General features: G+C 28.1%; 1 protein-coding gene across 1 annotated transcript in view; it reads right to left on the bottom strand.

Moving 5' to 3' along the window:
- Window positions 1-5,931: 5,931 nt before the first annotated feature.
- The window catches only part of LOC136984019 (uncharacterized), a 44,545-nt gene continuing 22,974 nt past the window's right edge, over window positions 5,932-27,502 (bottom strand). Inside the window, exons 5-12 of the mRNA XM_067280929.1 lie at window positions 24,135-24,284; window positions 21,360-21,442; window positions 17,858-17,942; window positions 13,186-13,269; window positions 13,016-13,102; window positions 10,983-11,139; window positions 9,285-10,553; window positions 5,932-7,270 (exon numbers count right to left, since the gene is read on the bottom strand). Of these exons, the coding sequence (XP_067137030.1) occupies window positions 9,286-10,553; window positions 10,983-11,139; window positions 13,016-13,102; window positions 13,186-13,269; window positions 17,858-17,942; window positions 21,360-21,442; window positions 24,135-24,284 (1,914 nt within the window). The 3' untranslated portion in view covers window positions 5,932-7,270; window position 9,285. The remainder of the gene's footprint in view (window positions 7,271-9,284; window positions 10,554-10,982; window positions 11,140-13,015; window positions 13,103-13,185; window positions 13,270-17,857; window positions 17,943-21,359; window positions 21,443-24,134; window positions 24,285-27,502) is intronic.

Raw genomic sequence — 27,502 nt, 5'->3', positions numbered from 1 at the left:
GTTTAATTAATGTCGTATAAAACTGACTGCTCGTACAAGTTTGTTTTAAACATGAGACTCAAAAAGTCTCAAAATGTAGACCTATAAATTTTTTCAAATTGCAGCCCAATTACAGAAAAATGCCTAGTGCTGTAGCACTATCTTTTTTTATGTACAATATCGAAATTAAAGAAAGTCTCTTTTTCAGTAGCGAATTCAGAAGAACCCAAAATGGGTCTTTGAATAATTATTAAGGATCTTTTATTAACGCTTACACGTCGATTGTATTGTGGATGATTCAATAAATCAGTTACAATAATAAATGTTTTTAACAATGTTTTGAGGTTTGAACAAATAAATTTAATTATTATTATTTTAATTTTTGGCGTGTCAATGAAAGGGCTTAAGCTCCTGAAGATCTACCTCTGCTGGCGGAATATTGTTGATTAGAGGTGATTCTCGATCAATTTTAAATTTGAAATCATCGTTCTGATGATGTAACAGATACCAGTATAATTAATTTTCAATAATTATCTATTTGATGATTTAAATACTAAAATATACTACGAAATTTGCAAGGTCTTTTATTGAGCTGCAATTTAAAACACTGTAGAGCGATAAATACCCAGATAATAGTTAAATACCCATTGTCTGGGTATTTAACCATTATCTGGGTATTTAACTATTGTCTATATACCTCTACAGTTTTCGTCTGTCTTTCCTTAATATCGACAATGGAATTAAATGCAGAGAGTAGACACGGAAACATAGAGGGAGGAGACCACAACTAACTATATATAAATTTCCGACGAAAACCGGAAGTCATGTTATTTCAATTAAAAAATATTCATCTGAAAGGTGGTAGATCGATGACTGGCACGACTCTATTGCTAAAGAAAAAGCATGACGTACGTACAGGGACATGCCACTACTAATTTGAGGTGGAGAGCATATAAAATTTTAAATTAAATAAATTAAAAATATGATTAAAAATTGCAGCCTGGCATTGTGACGATATTACAATAAATAATTGCTCGTCAATTATAAATTCGAATCTTTTAAAATAATCTTTCTCGCTTTTTCATATTCTTATAACTTTGTGTGATTTTTTTAATGTTACTTACGCAATTTCATGATAAAATCTTACAGTCATTTTTGACATTAAATTGTTTAAATAACAATAGAACATCATGGTTGGATAATTTTCCTAACTCTCAAGTAGTTTCCAAGAAAAGTTCAACAAAAAAATGTAAATCGTTTGTATTGATATTTTATGATAAATGTTATTTCTTTTTAACTATTATTTTATGGATATTTGGCTCTGTTTTATGGCTTTTGTATAAACTTTGAATCTCCGTAAAAGTTTTAAGTAAGTAAGATCATGTTTATAAGTGAGGTGGAGAATTCGAAAGACTATTGATCTTCTGTGCGATAAAGAATCTTCTGTAGTCTTAAACGTGACCCTTCACTAGTTATTCGACCTAAAACTTTTAATTAAGTCACTTCCGGATAAACACTAAACCGATAGAAATTTAATTTAATTAGCTTATCTTGTAATTGGGCTACAATATATACATTCCCATTGTCATTCGTTCCTCCTTCCTTCGTTAATCTAGCAGTGATTCTCAAAGTGGGGGTCGCTGAAAAATTGATGCCAGATCAATTTTTTTTCAAATATTTTATAAATTTACTATGGATTCACATTTAGAAATAATAGAAATAAAAAATATATAAAATAATTTTTACTTAAATAAATTGCACATATAAATAATAAAAACAATATAAATATTTTAATACGAGCCTAATTTTCATAAATTTGTGCGCTATTGGGGAATCCTCCGAGTACCATTCTCCCCGCCTAAACTATGATAGAACAATGTAGTCATTTGGAACGGTGTTCACTAGCAGAGTTGCGTCTGTAGGCAAGTCGAGTTAGAAATAAGTAGAGCGTTGGTTATCCGAAAACCGATCAACCGAAAGCGTTTCATTCGGCAAATTCGAATTTCCGCTAGGGCTGTGGCGCTGCAATATTTGGCTATGTCTTGGGCTACTCCGATATTATTTTAGTTCAAGGTCCTTGAGCTTGGAGTGCTAGCTAGTTCGTTGTCGAGCTTTGCGCTAATTCAATATGGCTGCTCCCGTGAAAAAATTACTTTCTGTACAAAGCAGTGGCGTGCCGTGACATTTGATGATAGGGAAACTGTGTTTCTGTAAGAAGCCGACTTTCAGGGTCAATCAATTAATTGCGCGTCAGGGCCCGTTCGTATTCGTTTGTTCGATAAGCCAGTAAAAACCGTATACATCTTTAAATGTATTTTTAATAGATTACCCGACGTACTTAATAAATAAGAAAGTTCAATATAATTACCTCCGTTATTAGATTCAATAAATTCCCTACGCCCTCTAAATGCCAATTCTCGCTTTGAGAAAAAACATATAACATCTATTAATTTAGATATACCTATTAATCGTAATTATCTTGTTATAATTTTCAATATTTTATATTGTCTACCAATGTTAAATTCTATTCCGCTTTGATTTCCAAATTGCTTCACTTTTACGAAAGAATTGTCATTCGTCATATATTTTATCGTCAAAATGTCGAAAGTTTTTGACAATCCACTTAGTGAAATACTGTAGCTCTCTACGAGTGGCTAATGAATGGAATCAGAGACGGTCCAGGTAGATGTGCGCGTGCCAAATCCCGAGGGTGCCGATACCGGTCAATGTCAAATGCCTCTTTTGTCGCATCACTAGTATATATCAAAGGACGCGACGGGGTTGTTTTTAAACGTTTCTCACCATAGCTGTAAAAATCTAAATATGTTAAACTTAACAGATTGTCCGTCGTTCGTTTTCTAACTAATTCGTTTTAGAACCGAGTGTTCACGAAAATTTCCAAAATGTACAACTTTTCGGTCACTCTCGTTGAACTGGAAAAATTTCTGTCTTTATTACATCTAATATTACGAAGAGATCAGACCCCACTGTACTCGGCAAGAGATTGGTTCGGTTAAGCTTCTGTTTAAGTAAAATTTCGGCTCTTTCATCAGGGTTTTATTTATGTTTCTAATTCCCTAATCGCTTAATTATTTAACTACTTCTTAAGTAGAAATAACTCGAAACTAGTTACTTTGTACTTGGATATCTGTAGTCTTGGGAAAAGAAAATTTTTATGACAACCGATACATAAATCGTAAATTTAAGGAAAATAAATTCTAGAGCTTTTTCTGTACCATTGTACGTCTCATTCATTAAATTTGTTGTAAATGATCCTGCCAAAGTAACAGTTAATTTTTTAACACTACTAGAATTGTACACGTTGTTTTCTGCATTCCCTTACGGATGGGACGTACTAAATCGTAATATCATCGGTTTAACACTGAAATCCGTAAGTAATATAAGATGGGAGAGCGGAATAAACGCATATAAATATATCAAATATTTTAATGGATTTTTTTTAAAACTCCTGTCAACTATACAGAACTATCATAAAAACATGCCAGTAAATTCCTATCGGTTGGGTTAAGTTATAAATCTAGTCTAGGGTGGGCAACCTTTTTTATAACATGGGCCAGAATAAATTTTACGTTATTTCCGTGGGCCGTAGTAGTTAATTGACACCTTCTTGTGACTCATAATTTTTTATGTCTGCAAATATGAAATAAATAAATAAAAAGTTAATTACTACATTTATTTCTCTTATCGTTTTCGAAAATTACAAAGAATCGGAAAAATAACTATTAATTAGTTATTTTTCCAATTTAATAATCTATTAAAGATCTCGCGGGCCGGATAGAAACTTTTCGCGAGCCGTAGCTGGCCCGCGGGCCGGGGGTTGCCCGCCGTCGATCTAGTCTACTCGTGATTCACATAATCGGGCGAGGGCGGTCGAATATCTAGAGGCAGGCGGCTAACAGCCCACAATCGGTTCGGGATATAAAATTGGACGCTTTACGCATGTGTTGCTTCTACCGGCTAAACCGGGTGAGGTTGGTGCTCCGTAAACCGCATGTGCCAATGCCTATATAATCTGGCTGATTGGAAACTGACCGGTTTCGACACTCCTTCCGCCACCGAATTATTCGAATATACAATAGCAATCCTATCGTTTTTTTCACGTGTAGTATAGAAATTTGTAAAAGATACATAATGCAGTTATAATAAAATATTAATTTTAATTAATGCAAAGTACGTTAAAATATGAAAATTTATATTTTATTAAATACAAGGGAAGGTCATTGGAAGGTGGAATCGGCGCTTCCATCGCTTCCAATGACGGCACGGCACTGGTACAAAGTAAAGAAAATGGAATAATCTTTGGAAAAATAAACGACAGAAAGTATTTTTATTGGTAAATTTCAATTAATTGTTGTATAAAATGTTTACAATGATCTTTTTTTATTGTGTAAGGTTCAATAGCTTTAGATGACTTTTTTCATAAACAGAAGTGAAAAAAATTAAGTTTTACTCATTGTTTATGATTAAAAGTGAAGTTTACCTTATACGCGTTTGGAATCTTCAGAAATGTTATGTTCAGAGCATTAAATAAATCGTAAAGAAATGAACAGCATTAATAATAATCCAAAACTGAAGTTCGTATAAAGGAGACTTTCAAAAGATTCTCTTGTAAGTCTAAGTGCTGTTTAAAATCGGTTGGACTATAAAAAAGGTACAGTCTCTTCAATACAAATTTCTATCTTTTTTATTTGACCTTACTTTTCTTTTTTCTTTCATTTTTTCTACAATTATATCCACAATAAGATCATCCTCGTCTGATTCAGAATCAAGTAGTTTTATCTGTAACGCAACATTTAAAATAGCAGCTTTGACAATATTATTTGCAGGAAATCTCCATATTTCTTGTTAGCGTTTGCGTTTACTTTCGAACTGGACATGTAACCACGAATACACATGCTAATGACGTCACTTCCGGTGTTCAGAAGTAGCACTATTAGCTCAAAAGTAAACGCACCCACAGACACCCTTATTATATTAATATAACATTCTCTGACCTTTTTGTGTTCTCTGAGCAGTAAATTGCCTAAAACCATTAATAAAAAAAATAAAAAATAAAAGTATACTGTCATGTTCTAGGAATTCATCAACGCATCAGATACATTCAGAAAATGATAGCCAGCTGAATATAAATTTTCTTAAAGAACCTAAATGTTTCCAATCCATACTTACAGGAGTCAAAATGAGAATGAGATGATGGATCTGTCTCACTCAGTCACACAAGTTGTCCCCTTCAGCAAATAATGTTATATGTTTGGGAAGAATTTCGTTGGTACCAGTTTATCATCATTTATCAATGCTCGAGGTACCAAATTTATAATTTTTAAGATTCATATATCCATTTAGCACACAAACACAGTAGAGCAGGAGATGCAAACTGGTGGCCCACAGGCCAGAGAGACAGCCCGTTGAGGCTTAATATCTGGCCCGCAGCCTTGATTTCTTTTCTAAAAAATCAATATTTCCAACATCTGGTGAGAATTAAACAGAAAAAATTCAAACTTCTAATTGTTTATATAAGTTGTAAAGGCTTGGATATGGAAATTTTATTGATATTTAAAATATGAAAATTTTAATTTTTGAATATTTATAATTATAATGTATCAACTAATTCTTCTTTCCTTTCAATGATGATAATAATTGAAATATGTTACTGTATTTCCATTGACTGTTCAGAGGTAGGTAAGGCAGAGATTGATTCAAATGAATCTTCTGTAGATTATTTAAAACAAACTAATACACTAACTTCATTTTACATTCATGTATCCAAACTGCTTTAAAAATTTAATAATTATTTTTAGATTCATTAAAAGCATTTTGAACAAATCAATTCATTTAAAAACTTAAATTTATATTATATAATGTTACAAATGAAGGATTTTAATACAAACAAGACTGTTTTTCTGTTTATTTAACAAAAAAATTTCAGACAAATCATCATTTAATTCTTTATTAAGGAAAGATCCAATACAGAAAAAAATTTAGAAAGCTACAAAAGAAATTTATAAGAAGGAAAAATTTGTCACTCCAAATAACATTACTGGACATAATCTTTTTAGTCGTCATATTGTGAAATTTACTAACCGACAATCATTTATCATTAATTTATGTTGCAATTTTTCTTTATAATACATAAATTAGAAAGTAACATTTGAACAAAATCAGAATAAATTAATTTGGCTACAAAACTGACAAAATGTTTTTAAATCAAAAATATATTTAAAATTTTCTACAATTCTATTTAAAACAACATAATTGTAGTCAAAGATCAGTATTATACTACATAAATTTTCATAAAATACTAAAGATCTTACTGATAAAAATCAATGAATAAATTTTCACTATCATCAACTGTACAATATATAATACATTTTAAAACACAATTTGATTGTTTTTGATAATTATAGTACATAAAAAATTTAAAATTGTTTCTTTTTTTTTTCTTCTGTTATTTTGCTATTTTGCTCATTTCTTTTTAAATAATATTTACAATCTGCCTTTCTCATAAAATAATTTACAGTATCGGATGGGTTTAATACCCGAATCGGAAATGATTCGAGTGAAATATATAAGAATTATAGAAGCAGTTAATTTACATAATAAAAAATACAATTCAGAATTTGAGTATTATCTGTACAATCTTCAACGTTCTATATTTTCATTTTTTACATGTTTATATATGAACGAAATTATTTTGTTGATATAATTTTAATAAAAATTTTACTGTACTGTACATCTTAATTATGTGGAAATATACTTTGATATATTTTTAATACTGGCAACTTCTCAAATATTTCATTTGACAAAGATATAAACTTTTATCTGTACATTTGTATGTTATTTTTTTTCTTTTGTACATAAACTTGTACTTAATCTTTGGCCATTTGTTATATTTATTTATACTCTGAAAGGAGTTGACTAAAAAAAAAGTCTTTTTTTTCTAAATATCCAGAAGCAATTGTTAGAGCTTTAAAATGTATTTCCTGAGATATATGCCAGTGAATTTTGTATTATCTAAGATACGGTATATTTGAATATAAATTTTATAAATTCAAGATTCAAAATGACTTCGTGTAGCAAAAGTGAGCGACAACATCCATGATAAATCATGGCAAAAGACAAAGTTATAAAATACCATTTATTAATTTAGATTAAATTTAGAAGTAAGTTGGTTAAAATTATAAGATAGGAAAACAAAAAGAAAGAAAGATGAAAGAAGAATAAAGATATTTATGATCCACTGAATACAGCTCTTCATTTCTTGTCTGAATCACTATGGAGGGAAAAAAAATGTATGTTAGAAAAGTTAATTGTTATTCTATGTAAGAATTAATTAAATAATAATTTAAATAGTTCTATATATAACTGTACATTCAAATATAAAATATTTAATTTGTTCAAATTTCATAATCAAATAAATGAAATAATGATATTCAATTTATCCACACATTTTTCATCAAATTCTGTAATGATTATTGATAAAATTCTTAACTTCTGATTTAATAATATATTTACTTGTACATACATTTAGCCACAAGTTTTTTTTCGAAAGCGAAGTTAATGAAAACTAAATTTATCTTTAGGTTTTATATCGTGTAGCATTGTTCATATTGCTTCAGTTGTTAACAGTAAATTTAAAAAACATAACGTTAAATAAATTCTATTATATATGCTGAAAGATATGCCAGCAATGATATATACAAATACATAGGTGAAGACAATAACACAACACATTTTCTGATTTACAGAAAACATAAACCTATAAGTTGTTAATGTAAATAACAATTATTAAATATATGCAAACTGGAAATGTCTGTACACTAAGGCATAAATTTCCAAATTCAAAAATTATACAGATAATTGTACAACTCAAAAAAAATGATCTTTACAACATACTTTATTTAAATAAATCTGTGTTTTATTGATTTGTATCTTTTTTACCTCATTTACATTTTAAACATCTTTAGTCATTACAAAAATAAGAGTATTAATGTTCTAATTATCTTTTGAATATAATTAAATTTAAATGAGGCAAAGTATTTTATTAACTACTTGTTTTATACCCTCAATCCATTTTGTAAAGATCAATTTTTAAGAGAATATGTTTCAATGAGTTAAAAATTACTTTTATGAGCATGCTAATGACTAATCTAGTTTACAGAAATTAACAAATTTACATTTAATTGTTGGAGAAGCAGAAAATTCAAAGTACAGAGTCAAAGAGTGAATGTGAATGAGACCAATTATTAGATATAGTACTTATGAAAAAACTCTTACTTCAGATTTATAGATAAAGTTATTCTATTATTATTATTGACTCCATTTTAATTATACAAAAGCAATAAACTACTGTATTCTTAGAAAAGAAGTCCAACTTTTAATAATAGGCTTAGAAAGATAATACTAGATGAAAAATGATATGTTAGGTTCTAAAGACAAAAATGTCTTTAGAATCTAACATATCATCATTATCATCCAACTCAACTACATCAAAATTGAATTTATGTTCTAACCAGAGTTCTAGTACCATATTTTTTAAAACAGTCATATGCAAACTGCAGCCTATGATACTTGGTGCCAACACCACAATCTCTCTATTGTAACATTTAATTAAAATTTGAAAAGAAGTTTTACATATTTGAATTTAAATATGACTTCTCATTACTCTTCAATGATTAAATAACACAAAATTGATTGACTGTTAATTCTGAAATATATTCTTACATCTACAATTATCTTCAGTATATACAGATTCATATAATACATGCATGTAATAATTGGTTGAAATATGAACAGAACTCCCAATTGATTGCTATGCAATCTAACTTTCAAATACTATATTTGTAAATAAGAATATTTATCTTGCTATAAGTTGAACCTACACTAATGTGAACACTACTTAATCCAAATCAATTTTGTTTGTTTTTTGTTAAATGTTCCAGCTCAAAATAAAAATAAAATAAACCTTAAATGTATTAAAAATATAAAGAATTTATAAAATTAACAAATATTAACATTTTAATATCAACATATTGTATGTACCAAATACAGTATAGATTTTTTAGACATTTGTCTGTAGACCTTTCTGATCTCTCATTTATATCTAATTCTATTAATCCAAACTAGCAATAGTGCACTGTACTTCAAAAGTAACTAAAATTGTTATGTTGGCAATATAATTTTAGTAATCTTTCATATTGTTGCAAAATAATAAATAAGTTAAGTAGAAATATTTATTATAAATTATATAAATATTAAAATGTTTAAAAATATATTTCAAAAATTACCTCAAATTTCCACACTGTGGATATACTTTGTTGTCCTTTTTCTTTTCATGCAGCAATCTTGCAAACTTGTTGAAAGCTCTTCGTTATAAAAGGTATTTTGACTAGAATCTAATTCTTCTTGTTTTACAGTCTTTTTTATTTCTACAGATTCAACCTTTTTAGTTTCATTTTCACTTAAACATAAAGGAAAATCAACTCTAACTAAGCATTCAGAACCATCAAATTTTTTGGGTTCTGGTTCTTTAGTTTCTACCACAGAATTAGAATGGAAAGATAAGGTCAAACCACAACAACATCCAGGATCTTCAGAACAAAATAAAGGAAAACGTTTCTTATAGCTGCCAAAAGATTGTTGTGATTCTGGTGAATATTTATCATAGTCTCCAGAATCACAAATGTAGAGATTATCATCAGACAATGCATCGTCTTTATTTTCATTTTGCCATGACGATGGCGTATCACTTTGACAACAACATTCCAAATCACAAGTGCTGTTTCTATCTCCGACACTAAAAAATCCTGATTCTCCGGATGCACGACGTTGTTTGGCACTTGTTTTATTGCGATAAACTATAGCTTCTTCAGATAAATTTGGAGGCACTAATATGTTATTGACTTGAGCTTGTTCTTCTGGATGATAAATTTTCTGAATAGGAGATTTTGATTTATCACCTTTGGATTTATTCTGGACGGAACTAAAACTGAGTAAACTATCTTGATCTACTGGCGAAAGGGATGAAGATGGTGAATAAGGTTGGTCCAGAGAATACATCATCGGTTCATCTGATGGGTCAGGTAGTTCAAATAAAGCTTTGCATAATGTTGGTGAAGAAGGCAATGAATGTGAAAATTGATGATTAATTCCTTTATCTCTATTCTCAATTGATTTTCTCTTTGAATTCCTTGATTTTTGTTGATTTTCATCTTTAAATGAAGGAGAAGAAAACTGAAAGGAACAAGAATGAGCAAGTTCTTGATCTCCCTCATGATTACTAGTTTCTAAAATCTTTTTCCTGTTCCAAAATCGAGGTAGGGAAGCAAAAGGATTTTGTGAATTATTGTTAGGTTTATAATCAGGATCACGCAATGACATGACTTCTCCAATATGCTTTGGTGTAACTGGTTTCACCGATAGTTCATCAACTGGCTTTTTCATTATAGGAATTGTGCTGTAGGATCTAACACGCAATGGTAATTCATCTTTATCTTTACACAAATGATCAACAGTCAATGAAGGTACTGAAGCTCGATGTGTCCAACGATGGACAACTGTAAATACAATATTTATAACTTTAAAAAAAACTATTTTAGCATTAGCACTAGTCAAAATTCTCATGTCTAGTATAAAACATGTTAAGAATTTTTTAATTTAAATAATGGTGATCATCATGTGACCACTTATTTGTCCATTTGAGCTTAACTAAAGTTTGTTTAAATTATCTAATACTTCACATATTCATTGGAATTTTGTTAAACAATTTTAATTAATAATTTTTGAACAGTATAAAATTTTGATAGCTATGAAAAAATTTAATTTAAACCTCAAACTTTCCTTGTATAAGAATAAACTTAATTAACAATTCACACAAAAATTATGTTAATAATAAAATCTTAATTATTATTATTTCAAACTGTGTTAGAAAATATAATTTCTAACACAAAGTTAGAAAAATTGATTATAATTTATACATAGCTTACATATTGCTTGAACGCTATCAAAATTATCAGCTTCATCAGTTCCGGATGTGTATGATGATACCTGATTGACTAAACAATTTTGATGATATTGATTGAACATTAAAGCTTCTAACTGATTAACAATGTCTTTGAAAGAGGGACGGCTCCTTGGATCAATCTATAAGTAAATTATTAAAATTTACATTTTATTGCAATAAAATTTTACAGATTACAGATTTATAATATTATAACATTTTGTTTTGGATCTAAATGTATGCAATGATAAAAATCAAAGAACTTGTATCAAGTCATTGAAGAAATATGTACAGTGGGTGATCAGTTAACGAACATAATCCATTCCAAGACTTTGTTTGCTATCCGAATTGTTCATTAAACGATTATTGATTTACCATAGATTTTAATGAGAATTTGATTAATTCGTTCTGGAGACCCCAAAAAATAAAAACATACATACTTTCTTACTATGTTTATTTATATGTAATAATAAAAATACATATATACACAGTCTTGCATTTTTATTAGTCATGTTTTTTCCATTTGTGGGGGTTAAAGAATATGTCTAATGTCAATTGCTTTTCTCTCTTCAGAGTTTTTCAGAAGTAATTAATACCATTGTAATTGTAGAGATCCCTAAGCCTATTAACCTCAGCCTGGTTTGGAAACCATTCTAAGACCATTGTTCTGACATCCTCCCACTTCTTCAAAAGATCTTTAATAGCAGATATCAGCATTAATCCTCTTTTTCAGAAGAAAACATATCTTGCCAAGTTTCTTGGTGTTCTTCATTCAAGAGTTCTTGCCATTTTTCTGTTGTCAGATCAGTTTCAGGTTCCATTATGAGCTCTTCAATATTCTTTATTTCTCAGATGTGATTTTTGTTACTCCTTAAGCTGCTTGAGTCTTCTTGATTATACAGTATCTTTCTTAGATAAGATTGAACTGCAACCTACTGTAGACCTGTTCAAGCCATATTGCCCAGCAATATCAGACATCTTCTGCACACACTATACCTTTACTATTATACTCTCGCCTTTCAAAAATAAAAACACACTGTCGCAAATACTATAAAAGAATTGTTTCTGTCAGAAAAATAAAAGGCTGGGATTACAAGGGAGAGTTTCAAAGTTCAGAGGAATACTATCCAATCAGTATATACCAGGTTGAGTGTTGATGTCGACATCTCCTGCACTCCGAAAAGCTTCAAGTTGTTGCCTGAAGAAAAGGGAAGACCAATCGGTATTCATTATTTTAGTCTCTTCTTGTGTTTGTTCTGTGAGGTGTTCATTGTCCACAACATAAAAATCTTTCGTGAAAGTGTTTGTTATCTGATTTGTTCATTAACTGATCACCCACTGTATATGTATATACATATTTTTAATAGAAATATTAAAATTTATAATAAATTAGTGTTCCAATACAAATAACTTTGTCAATGTCTATATTGTAATAATATTTTTTAAAAATTAATTTTAAAGTACTACATTTTTAAACTAAATATCATCACCAAGTGTCTAGCAGCTAGTTCTATATAGCTTTTGTCAACAAAGAATAATTGGCACAATCATTCTTTGTTAATAAAATGTTACAATGAAAACAAAAGGAGTAATATCTTTTAACTGAATCTCCAAATTTTGACAGATACTATGCTTTAAACTTATAAGACAATCAATCATATGCATATGCTTTTACTTGTATTAAACAAACACTGTTTAATCTTAAAAGTGCATTTAAAATTAAAAAAAAAACACTATTTTGTTTGTTTTAATTGTAAAATGATGCAAATAAAAGAATTTCATATTTACTATTTTTAATAATACTTATATATTTGTTTTATTAAGTTACATCTACTGACAAGCGTATTTAATTATTACATTGGCTAACTAATGAATCAGATCTATGTTTTAGTCTTTTAAGTCACACAGATCTAAAAGACCAAAAATCTTGAAAATATCTGTATTATTGTTCACTATATCTATCTTTTATTATAAATATTCATTATACTATATAAAGAGAATCAAACATTTATATCTTACTCTGCAACAACTAAATGCTAATGTAAGAAAATTAGGAGGGCAATCTGGACACATTTCACTGAAGGCAACGTAATCTACTCCAAAATTCTGTAATATAAATTAAAAATGATTTAGATATAAATTTAGCATAATTAAACATGAAATCTGTTAGAATATATGACTAATTTTACCTCTGTACGTGGAAGTATATCTGGATCAGCTTCTATCCTAGCTATTATTTCACACAAAATAATTCCATATGAAAAAATATCTGCCTGGAAAATAAAAAAAAAGAAAACTTAATTATTATTTTAAATTGTTTAAAACAAATTATTCATATTTAAGTTATATTTTATTTAGTATAAACAGAAATTCAAACATCTATAAAAATTTTAGTATTTACGAAACCATGCCAGTACTTATTCTGCAACTTGAACAACTATATAGCGTATTCACTCGGACACACGGCAAATTTCATCACTAATTTTTATTCAGTTGATACGCGTATTAAGTGCTTGTACACATTTCAGGCTATTGACGCCCCTCTTCAGCCAACTTCAAACCACAGATCTTTGTAAACATAAAGCTGTTTTAAAACTTCTCTATACATTAATCAATTCTTGTTATCTAGTCAATCTTTTACATCGAAGCCAGAGATTCTATTGTACAAACCTGGTTTGTACAATAGAATCTCTGAAATTTTAAGAAGTTTTAAAACAGTTTTATGTTTACAAAGATCTGTGATTTGAAGTTGGCTGAAGAGGGGCGTCAATAGCCCGAAACGTGTACAAGCACTTAATACGCATATCAACTGAATAAAAATTAGTGATGAAATTTGCCATGTGTCCGAGTGAATACACCATATAGTTGGTGTTCAAGTTGCATCTATAAAAATGTAGAAATTTTTGTATTTTTTTTTTAATGAAAAATTAATCTATTAATTTGATATATTTAATTTATGTGAAAAAAAATCAATATTTTAAAAAATATTTAATGATAATTCCATAACAAATTCACACATTTTAAATGAAAAAATTATTATTATTTTATTAAAAAAGTGACTGTGTTTTAGAAGTTTTGATTCATATTCAATTAATAAACAATTTATTGCTACTATTTTAGATCACAAAAACAGTTTCAAAACTGTAATTTAAATTCTTATTTGAAACTTTTTATATTGTTTAGAATAAAATTTAACTCATAATTAAACTAAGTATGCAAGCTATTAACAATACAATATTAAAATTCAGAAATCGTCATATTTAAGTTCATTAAGAGTTCTTAATGAACTTAAATATCCATCTTCCAATGACCTTCCCTTGTATTTTATAAAATATAAATTTTCATATTTTAACGTACTTTGAATTAATTAAAATTAATATTTTCTTATAACTGCATTATGTATCTTTTACAAATTTCTATACTACACGTGAAAAAAAACGATAAGATTGCTATTGTATATTCGAATAATTCAGTGGCAGAAGGAGTGTCAAAACTGGATCAGTTTCCAATCAGCCAGATTATATAGGCATTGGCACATGCAGTTTACAGAGCACCAACCTCACCCAGTTTAGCCGGTAGAAGCAACACACGCATAAAGCATCCAACTTTATATCCTAGACCAGTTGTGGGCTGTTAGCTGCCTGCCTGCTAGATATTCGGCTGCCCTCGTCCGATTATGTGAATCACGAGTAGACTAGATCGACGGCGGGCAACCCCCGGCCCGCGGGCCAGCTACGGCTCGCGAAAAGTTTCTATCCGGCCCGCGAGATCTTTAATAGATTATTAAATTGGAAAAATAACTAATTAATAGTTATTTTTCCGATTCTTTGTAATTTTCGAAGATGATAAGAGAAATAAATGTAGTAATTAACTTTTTATTTATTTATTTCATATTTGCAGACTAAAAAAATTACAAGCCACAAGAAGGCGTCAATTAACTACTATGGCCCACGGAAAAAATGTAAAATTTATTCTGGCCTATGTTATAAAAAAGGTTGTCCACCCTAGACTAGATTTATAACTTAACCCAACCGATAGGAGTTTACTGGCATGTTTTTATGATAGTTCTGTATAGTTGACAGGAGTTAAAAAAATCCATTAAAATATTTGATATACAGTCAAACCTGTTTTTATGCGCTCTTTTTATGTGCGATTTTTATTTGTGCGATTTTTTTAATGCGAATTTTTAATTTGTGCGGTATAGTTGGCGACTAGTCTCGTGCGATTCGTCATGTCTCACGTTGACTTATTATAGCTAAATAAACTTATTATAGCATAAATGCACTTATTATAGTAATATTATTGCATGAATATGCGAAAAATGAAATAATTTACTTTTTAAGTCAACAAAACACCACCTGGACAAAAATATGTAAAACAGACGATAGACCAGACGATGCAGTCAAGTGCTGACATCTGTTGTCAATAAATTCTATTTCGTACGGTTTTGAGTTATTTTCTATGTGAGACTTTTTTTATGCGGTCCCTGTTGACCGCATAAAAAAATTATTTTTTTAATTGTGTTGCGAAAACTATCATTTACAGCCATTCGTGAAGTTTCGTGAGATTTTTTTTAATGCGTTTTTTTTAATGCGGTCCCTATCCCCCGCATAAAAACAGGTTTGACTGTATTTATTCTGCATTTATTCTGCTCTCCCATCTTATATTACTTATGGATTTCAATGTTAAACCGGTGATATTACGATTATAGTATGTCCCATCTGTAAGGGAATGCAGAAAAAACGTGTACAATTCTTGTATAATGTTAAAAAATTAACTGTTACTTTGGCAGCATCATTCACAACCAAATTTAATGAATGAGACGTACAAAGTACAAAAAAGCTCTAGAATTTATTTTTTTTAAATTTACGATTTATATATCCATTGTCATAAAATTTGTCTTTCCACTGTTTTCCCAAGACTACAAATATTCAGGTACAAAGTAACTGGTTTCTACTTATTTTTACTTAAGAAGTAATTAAATAATTAAGAGATTAGGGAATTTGGGACATAAATAAAACCCTTCCGAAAGAACCAGAATTTTACTTAAACAAAAGCTTAACCAAACCAATCTCTAGCCCAGTACAGTGGGGACTAATTTCTTCGTAATATTAGATGATAATCACAGAAATTTTTCCAGTTCAATGAGAGTGACTAAAAACTTGTAAATTTTGGACACTGGTCCTAAAATGAATTAGTTAGAAAACAAATGATGGACAATCTACTTAGTATTAAGTTTAACATATTTACATTTTTACAGCTACGATGAGAAACGTTTAAAATTTACAACAACCCTGTCACGTTCTTTGAGGTACAGTACACTAGTGATGCAACAAGAGGCATTTGACATTGACCGGTATCGGCACCTTTGTGATTTGGCATGCACACACTGCACACCTACCTGGACTGTCTCTCATTCCATCCATTAGCCACTCTTATCGAGCTATTTGACTAAGTGGATTGTTTAAAAATTTAAAAAGTAAAGAATATTTTATGTTATTTTTATGTACATTTCTTTACAAAGCTATATTTTAATTATAATTTTCTTTAAAAGTATATTAATACAATTGAACAATATATTGTACCAGGTATGTATATCCATTGCACATTTTATTTCACCGAGTAAGTTTTTATAATTTATTTTTAATTTTAGCCCTTATATCATGGCTAGCGATTCAAAATGTAATTGTGATATTAAAAATACATTTAGAGAAGTCTACAGTTTGTACTGGCTTATCAAATAAATGAATACGAATGGACCCTAGACCAGTGATTCTTAACGGGGGGCCGCGGCCCCTGGGGGTCCATAAGAAGTTTGCTGGGGGGCCGCCAAATTATGCAAAATTTCCTTCAGAATATAATAAAAAGAAAATTGATGTATAACCAAATATCATATTGAAAAGTGAAATACAAAAGATAAAGTTTTCCTATTTAGTTTTTTTTATTTATTTTTATTTCTTCCTACATACAACTTTGTTAGTACAGAAGAAATAAATGCAAATATGCTACTTACACCGCAGTATTTACTTCTTTTATTCCAAAGCAATTCTAAGAAACTATTAATGCTTGGAATTTTAAAAATAATAGGAAAAATAGTAGGCTTTGAAAGTTTAAATATTTTTGCAAAAGATATGCAAAATCCTTACGACAAGTGGGCGTTTTAGTTTTAGTTTAGTTTTAGCATCGACATTGGATCGATTTATCGACATGTTTCTTATTTTATTTTCTGTTAAAAATTAATGAGTTTTCATGTTTAATTGTGAAGTTTGAATGTTATTTAAATAGATAATGAAATAATAAAGTTATGATTTACATTTATTATATAAAAAATAAAGCAATAATAAAAAAAATCAATTTATTATAGATAAATTATCAAATATAAATTATTATTTAAAAAAAATGGGGGGTCACAAAAAATTATGAAATATGGGCCGCGAGTATAAAAAGCTTAAGAACCACTGCCCTAGACCATCACTGATGTGCAATTAACTGATTGCCCCTGGAAGTTGGCTTCTTACAGAAACACAGCTTCCCTGTCATCAAATGTCACAGCACGCCACTGTTAAATATATAAATAATATGCTAATTTTATTATAAAAATTAAACAAAACTTGAGATTTATTTATTTGAAACTTATATAAAAATAGCAGAACTGCTGTTCAGTACAGTTGATTTAACAGTTTTGAATATATTCCTATTGAAGTGTGTAATAAAAGTTCATGATGAAGAAAGAGAGTAATTTCGAATTAATTTCATAGAAGCTAATTATTTAATTTAAATAAAATTATTTATGACAGATTAGTCAATAAAATTTTTAAACAAAAAGTAGAAAAAAAAATTAGATAGTCATATTATACTTACCCTCTCATCATACCATTCTCCACGTAAACACTCTGGTGCCATCCAATAAGGTGAACCAACTATCGGAAGCCTTTGACTTCTCTCTCTTAATATAAATTTAAATTAAATTATTAATATTACACTAAATAAATATAAGTTTTTTTACAAAAAATTAATAATTTTATTATTAGGTATTGATGAATTCAGTAATTTTATATTGTAATATAAATATAATTTATATTTAGTAATTATTATAAAATACTTTAAAATAATTCATAATTTAAACTAATTCAAACACTTCAACATATTGATCAGTTTAAACATCAATATATGAATCCATAACTGTTGCCTATTTTGTGAAATAGGAAAAAATGTGCAAAATTTGTGAAATTAGCATACACTCAAACCTGTTTTTGTGCGATTTTTTATACGTGCAATGTGTTTTGTGCAATTATTTTTGTGCAGTATACCAATTTGATTGAAATTCATATACTGCACACAAAAAAAAATCACAAAACAAATCGCGCAAATAAGAAATCGTATTAACTTCTAATTTCGTGAATTATGCAGATTTTCTGTTGAATTCACAAAACAGGCAATTCAAAATTAGCCTATTTTGTGAAATCACCATTTTATATTTTCAATTAGATAGAGATACTTGTTTTGCTCATTGAATCAACTTAGAAAATTGGCTTCTTACTTAAAGATTACTTGATATTTCCTAATGGCATTTGTTTATATAAAATAGATTTATACAATCTAGGGTTTTAAAAATTTAAAAATCAAATATATAAGAATGGAAATGATGTCATATTTAGTTATTGTTTCATCAGAAAAATGACAGAAAGTAGAATTACAATATAAATGATTTTTAATCAATGATCATTTTATCACTTTTTAATTTTTATATTAATTATTACTGCAAATAATAAACAATTAACTTATCAATTACATAATTAATTATTGATTGTATAATTTTCTTAAATTAATGAAATATTCTATAACGAATAAAACTTAAGATTCAATACTGAATTGGATGTTTGTTAGAATTTTAAACAATTTTACATTAGTTAATCATTTAATTAACATTTATGTAATGCCTAAGACTTAAGCATATACTTTAGCAAAACTTCAAAATTAGAATTGCCAAAATAACAGTAAATGAAAATGAAACAAAATGAAAAACACTCCAAAATACACAAGTTCATAGATTTACTACAATGCTGTGATAGTGTCAGTTGGTGTAATTGCCAACTTTGTGAACTTGGCAAAAATATTGTCAAATTTGTGAAATTGGCACATCAACTGCCATTTCACAAATTCTGCAAATTTTTGCCTATTTAACAAAATAAGCAACATTGCTAGATTCAGTGTAACATTTATAAATGTTGAAATAAATATGTATGTGTTATTGATTTAAATGCTTTTATATTATGTTAATACTGAATATAGACATTTATTGATTGTTCATTGTCAATATAAGTGTCATATTTTACACTATAAATTACTTTCTACAAATTACAAAAGTGAATGTTTTATAATATCTGATTTCAGCAACACTTATTTATGTTAAAACTTTTTGAAATAATAAGTACGAAATTTTTCATATTATATATGCATATACAACGTGGAAAATTTGACAGTAGTTAGATCAGTTTTTCATACTATTTCCAATGAAAATGTAACAGTCATTATTTCTAAAATAAAGTAGTTTATAGAGATTAATTATAGAGAAAAATTATATCATTTTTAAAATTATTACATTACAAGTTATGTAAAATGCTGTTTTGAAACAAGCATCATGACAATACTGATTGTAAATTTATATTCCTGATCTTTGAGATAATGCAGGTTTAAAATAAAATAATCATTAGCATTTTCTTCTTAATGAAGGAAGTGAATGCATTCATTGAAAACATACAACAAATGTTACCATTATAGCTTTGATAATAAATATTACAACAATTTTACATTACTAGTTATATACCATTTAAAATTAATAATAATAAATGCTTCATGTAATAAAATAAATTGTATACGAGTGTAAAGATTAAATGATTAATAGCTTCTTAACCTAACAATAAAAGTAACTCTTATAGCATTTAATAGTCAATTTTAAATCTGACTATTATAAAAATTTATGCCTGATCACTTTCCAAATTATATTTCTGGTTAAAAAATAATATTTAAGATGTTAATTATCACTTATTGGTTTTATGTTTAATATAACTGAAGTCATTTACTTCAAATATCCAACTAAATTTGACTATTTTCTTATTTAAATTGATAATGTTTGATAAAATTGATAAACATTTTTATTTCAACAAACTTTAAACTCTGAAACAAAGTTATTTATTTAAATAATATTAATTTAAAGAAATGTTCTGTACTATAGATTCAGAAGAAATCATAATGCTAATTTTTTTAGATTTAATAATAATAAATTGGAAATTAATACTGCATATTTTTAAAATTGATAAATGCAAATGATAATTTCTAACTTAGTGCTAATTTCAGAATATCATTACTAAAATTCATAGTATTATTGGCACTTATGCAACACAAGATATGGAAACCCACAGACTGAACAAATTCCACTGTTATTTTCTGTATGATGATTCATAATATTCATCAACCTACTTATACAAAATAAAACTTGTTTAAAATAATTATTAATAGTGCTTGGTTAGATTTATTTTAAGAAAAGCAAAGAGGATGTTGGCAACAGTTTCTAAAATTATATATTTTCAAAAATAACTTATTTCTCTATGGAAAGAAAAACAAAATTTAAAAATCAATTTTGAAAAAACAAGAGAAAAACAAAACAGTTTCTTAACTTCATTTAATTATAAATCATCTTAAGTTTTAATTAAACATATCTTGAAGTGTAAAATATATTTCAAGACATGTTTTATATGATTTATTGTTAATATTTTTATAAAAATTCATATAAAACATTACATTAATGAAAAATAGTTAAAATGTTTAATGTAAAATTATCATTTATGTAAATGATAATTTTACATTAAACTAATTCTCAGAATAATAAATGTATTCAGCTTTTTTTACTTTTTTTGTTGTTGTTAAAAAAAAATATTAAAAATTATTAATTGTGTGCATTTAAATTTAAACAACAACCATTTTTAAAAAATCTTATATAACACTGTAAATTCCAAAATAGTAATCTGTTGAGTTTTATATTTTAAGATATACTGATTGAAATTAATATTTTCTTGTTATATATTGTAATCAATTTCCTTTTCTCATTATGTAACAAAAGCAATGATAATATCATCTACACTGTTCATGAAGACTTCAATAGAAAAGAGGATGTAACATACATTGTAAAATGTATCTAGTGTAATAATGTTCCTTCATTTATGAATGCAGCTTCTCCTTAATTCTGAAAATTAATTTTATTTCATATAATCCCATAAGTAATTTAGTTTGATCTTTTAGTTTTTTGTACAAATTAAAAATTTGAATTACTATTTAATCTTCAATATTTTAAAGTAACATTTACCTTGGATCAGGAATTTTTTCTGCTAAACCAAAATCACCTACAACTGCTATCATCTCTAAGCCTTCTTTTTTAATTAAGACATTCTGCAAAAATTATTTGTTTTAAAAATGTTTTTTTTAAAATGAAACTTTTAATATATATATTAATATAAATTTCACATATTTAAAACAATCATATATTATTATTATAAAGTTGCAATATCAGCAAATGGCTTTACTCTGTTAAGGATGTTGAGGAAATTGTTAATCATTAAAACAGAGAATATATTTAATTTTTCTTATAATTTCTTCTACATTTTAATAATTTTGTAGTCATGTTAACTGAAACAATTACTCCTGATGTCTGTATACAAACACATTAACATATCATTGTAACGAACTGAGTCCGAGCATTATTTTTATTTTATTATTATTTTTCGTTTTATTATATTTTGTTTGGGGCTTATGTTTAGTTAGGACGAAGGTTCCCCACCACTCTCTTATTAGTAACCAAACAAGAAGATAATAAACCAACTCACAAAAGAACGAGCACCGTAGGAAAAAAATCTCGCGCACTTGCGCTGCCCAGCGGAAATAAACAGTCCGCAGAAAAAAAATGGAAGGGGGAATCCCCACATTCACTAGCAAAGAAATACTTACTAAACAGTCATAAAACATCCCAGAAAATTGTGCTAAATACTTTGTAAACGGTTTGTAAGATTTTGTCGGAAAATTAAAGCTGCCAGAAAGAAACTTGATGTTAGAAAAACTGAGTATGTAAATAAGGGGAGTAACCTAGCTAAATTGTGACATCACCTCACAGCATAAAACCAGCACGCTAACCGAAGATGATCGAGGTGATTTCCAGAGCGAGGTGATTCCTGGTCGAAGTCCAGATTGAGAATTAGGCGATCCAAGGGTTTAAAGAGGAATTCGATTTGATGATAGCGAAAGGATTGAGGAAATAGGTTCCTAGTATAGTGAGGTGACGGATAGATGTTTAGTTCGTAAGAGATTTTGTTCATAGTTCTTAAGTATTTGATTTGTCGAATTTTCAAAGGGGAATTAGTCTTAAGTTAAGCTAAGTAGCTGAGTTTGATTGTCGGGTTGACTTGTTGATTTTCGTTACTAAATGTTGTTTTGGATTATAGACAATTGTACATAGTTAAATTCGATTTACTAATTAAATATATTTGAAACTTTTGCTTTGACTTGATATTTGTCATTATTCTTACTAATATTTTCGGTGCACGCGTAAAAGCCCAGGCCTGGCAAACTAATCTTGAATCCGCGTAAAGTACCCATTAGGTTAACGGAAGTTTTACCGGCCACAGTTAGTGTCAATTTCCTAAGATACTAAAAATAGTACTTTACATCATAATAAGTTTAAAGATTTGAATTAGTTCTCTTCTGTCTTTTGTCCTGTTCATTTTCAGTTCTATCAGAAACTGGAGTGAAATAATGCCAAGAAACATTTATATTTTTAATAAATTCTGTTATTTCTTAAATTATGCCACCCAAAAGAGCTGTAAAATGTTAAGACCACTTTGCCCTACAGACTTTCTCCAGTGGCAGACAAGATCTTCAAACATCTTTTTGAAGAATGTTGGAGGAAAAGTGCTCAGAAATCTGATCACTTCTTTCTTCAGTTCATCAAATGCTGAACAGTGTCATGCAGCCAGGTCATGCAGCCTTCAACTCTTAGAACAGAGCAAAGTCCCTAGGCATGAAATTAAGACTGTTTAGATGTGAGAGTTCTTAAAATTTTCAATGTTCAACTTTTACATTTGTGGCATGGCTAATGTGGATGTAAAGGAAAGTAATGGAAGCTGTCTCTGATTTTTTATGTAGTTTGCACACCTCACTTGTCAATTCCAAGTAGTAGTTCCTGTTCATTGTGTTACCTTTGTCAAGGAAATCAATCTTGATGACTCTGTGGTCTCAGAATACAATGAGCATGGATACTTACTTGTGACACATTCCACTTTGAAGTTTGAGATTGGGTTCATCTGAAAATCTCCACTCTGTAGAGGTCCACTTACTTTTGGAAACATATAAATTCAACAGTTGAGTCTTCAATACTTATGTTTTGTTGAATTCATAGCTATATTCATCAAGCAATTAAAATTTGGTGGAGCAACAGTAAAAATTATGTTCATATATTTTCATTGTGAAAAGCTTTGGAACAAAGTAGGAGTAGAGCTACCACATTTTCATTTCTTGCATAACAGCATGGGTTCCTTACTAATGTAAAGCAGGCAGATGGACAATTTTCTCCATATGTCTGCTGTAGCTTCTTGTGGATTTCTGCATTGTCTGTTTTCAACAGTACAAAAACTTTATGACACTAATATTCTATCTGCATCTCTATTTTTCAACTGAGACAAATTTTAAAACAATATTACTAGACTTATTGATTCAAGTATATAAAATTATTAAATATTTTTGCAATTTCATTTAATTTGTATAGTTTTAAATGTTTTAAAATACATATACTATACATTCAAATAGCAACCAAAAATTTTCTATACAACATTTTACCATCCAATAGTATTTTATACATCCCACATTAATCTTTTTTGTAGTTTCAAAACTCATATGATATATAATTTTGTTTTCAGAAAAATCACTAATTAGATAGGCCTATATTATTTTACATAATAAAAATTAAATGATTAGGGTCTTGAATAAATACTAATTAATAAATATCAAATTCTATATAATCTAAAATAAATTATTTAGTACAGATTAAATATTTTTTATACTAAATAAATGTTCAAATTGAATGATGCAATACCTTAGAAGTAAGATCACGATGAAATACTCCTCGAGAATGTAAATAACATAATCCCCTGGCAATGTCCAAAGCTAATCTGATACGCACGGACCATGGCAATTCTTCTTGTTTATTTAACAATAGTTGTTCTAAGCTGCCACCATTGATGTACTGAAATAAAGAAAAGCCTTCAATAATTTAGAAACTCATAAATAATGATCTAATTGTACAATAAAAATTTATAATTGTTTAATCCAATGAATATACTCTCCATAGTATTATTGTAATAGTGAATTATTAATTCTCTTATTTATTTAATTTTCCATGGTTTAATATATAAAAAAAAAAGGTTCATGGAAAATTCACAAAAACTATTTAGCTATGATTACAAATCTAAATATATAAGAAAAATAGGTGGGCAATAATATGTTTTGCATTTAGAATTACTTTTGCTTTTACTATTTGGAAGATAAATTTGCAGACAAATTAAGATTCTAACTAGGAACTTATTTTTGGCAAGAAGAATCAGTAATACTAATGACAAAACAGATATAATAGTGCCAACTTATCTGCTAGCATAATTCAAGCTATGTAATGAAACAATTGTATTTGTCTTTTTTTAGTCCACATAACATATTTCTTATAAGAATTATTAGAACAGCAGCATCTACAATCAACAGTTTGTCATATATACAAAGTAATTTATAAAGAAACTTTCTTCCAAAAATAATATTGTTAATATCAAATGAAGTTATAAATCAAAAATAATTATAACAAAATAAAAGAATTTCATTGCATAGCAAATTAATAGAGCAAAAATCCTGATGACAGTATCAAGAAAATTGTGAATGAAAATGAAGAGAGATTTTAAAAAAAAGAAAAAAAATGTGATGTTCTATCATTATAAAAATTTGAACATATGTAATCTAATTTGTCATTGATAAAATCATTATTTTCAGATCTGAATGTCAAGAATGTAAATACACACAAAAGAAATTTCATGATTCTATTAGATTTCAATCTATTATTTAACTAATTACATCCATATTCATAACTAAGAATCAAGAGTTGGAGTTAGAAATAAACCAACTACAATTTGCTTTACTTTTCATGGATGTTTATTGGTTAATTTCTAACTCTAACTCTCAATCCTTGATTGTGAATACAGACCTTAATAATGTACAAAATGTACACCAATTAGTAAATTGAGATTTATCATCTCTTGAATAAAAAGAATGTAAACAACAATTTTTATACATTTAAATATCATTTGCTATCTTCAGATATACAATATTGAAGTTTAAAATTGAAAATTATCTGTGTGCTTTTTATATTTCATTTTCCAAAAACATTTCTTTACTGACAAATAATTTTTTTTCTGGACTAGAATGAATTTGAAAAGTTTCCAGCTGATGATACTGCATGCATCAGATACATATACACATGTAGATAAGTTTGTTATTCCAATATGTAATTAAAAATGTTTATAGTTATAGTAAAATACTATTAATCAAATTATTAGAGAATTCTATAAATAGAAAGTTTTGAAATTATTTGCATATAAAGTTTAAAGTAAAGTTTCTGAGAAAAAGTTTTAGTATAAAAATTATGTAGTAATCCTTCCTTCCAGGATGTAATTCTGTGTTTATTTTGTTATTAGTAGCATGTTAATAGAACATGTATAATCTCAGTTGGGGAGGGAAATATTACTAAAACTATCCAATTGTTATCAGATATACAACATTAAATTCTAACTATTGGATACTTATTTATCTGAGTATTTGGAATGTAGCTATACTTAGGTAACCGAATACTTGAATACCTACAAGTACTCTTTAAAAAGTCCATATTATAATACAAAAATGTCAAAAAATACAGCAAAGAAAATTGTACATTACAAAATTATTAAATATTTACATTAAATTAATCTATATAGTTGTTTTTAATTGAACATACTTTCTAACAAATTCTTTTCAATTACTAAAAAAAAACCAGTTTTACAAATATAAACTTCAATCAAAAACTTTTTAAAACAACTGAACAAAAGTTTAATACAAGAATATAATATTATATAAAAAAATATATTTTCATAATTATAAACTACATCTAAAATTTTAATGGTTTTAAAAGAGGGAAAAGTATTTTTTTTTAATTACAAAGACAAAATCAAAATATTAATAATTCATACCTACTAAAATGCCTAGTTCCAAGGCTACTATGAATTTTCATGAAAAAAGATATTGCATAGTATTCGGGACTAAAATATGTAAACTGAAGGTAAAGAAAGCAATGAACAACAATTACCTTAACAAATAGCAAAAATAGTCTGTTTGACAGTATGCAAAATTATTTCTTACTGTAACAAGGAAAGACTGAAGGATTTCAGAATTATATAAAGTTCAATGTTGTGTTATTTAAAAATTTAAATTTTTTATTAAAAAAATTAAAATGATATACATAATGATGAGTGCACCCCTAGCGGACATTTCGCAAAATGTAACTTTTTTGACAGATAGAAAAAAAAGAAGAATTTTTAAGTGAAATAAAAAATATCAATAAAAATCAATATCTCGGGAACAAATGGATGAAACTTGATAAAATTTGATACCTAGGTTTGAAAAAAAAACAGCAGATGACAACAATAGTCATATTTTGTATGGATGATGAATATATCTTTAGTTTTTTAATCAAATGTGAATTAGGATAGAGAGAGTGTTCTAATTCCAATATAGTAAGGTTTGCTTTGTTAAGCCATTTGTTCCTTCACTCGCTTGATGGCTTGCCATTACTAAGCCTTATGACAGAAACAGAACAACTTTACTTCAGGCTGTGGTTTGAAACTTTAATATGGATCCCCCTTCTTCCAACCTCACACTCACTACAAAGAATGTGATTTGCATCCTCAAGAAAACCTTTAGCCCTTAACTGAAAGAATAACCTGACAAAACAATTGTTTTGATCATGGGTGTAGGTTGACAAGTTCAGTCCCTGGTTTGCCTAAACCAGTTTGCACCATTGTAAATGAAAGAAATCATTAAGGTTGTAGACAGAAGTAAATGTCAGAGGAAACAGCAAAACCAGAGAAATGGAGAACAAATATGTATCAGCAACTGGGATATGACAATACATTAAAACAGTGGTGTCCAAACTACGACCTTCAGGCCAAATTTGGCCCACAAACATATTTGACATATCAATTGTAAATGATAGAAATAAGCTTATATTAGGTATATATGAAATACAAAATATTGTGGCCCACCTACCTATAACTAACTTATGCACAATTTGCCTGCCAACTGTAAAGTTTGGGCACTACTGCATTAAAAGAGCAAGATACACCTGCTCTTGTGCCAAAAGAAAAACCACAATAAACAAAGGTCAACAAGCAG

The sequence above is a fragment of the Centruroides vittatus genome, unplaced genomic scaffold (assembly GCF_030686945.1).
Source record: "Centruroides vittatus isolate TY-2023 unplaced genomic scaffold, ASM3068694v2 contig_900, whole genome shotgun sequence".
Taxonomy (NCBI): domain Eukaryota; kingdom Metazoa; phylum Arthropoda; class Arachnida; order Scorpiones; family Buthidae; genus Centruroides; species Centruroides vittatus.
The sequence above is the reverse complement of the archived record's forward strand: the minus strand, read 5'-3'. Positions and strand labels throughout refer to the sequence as shown.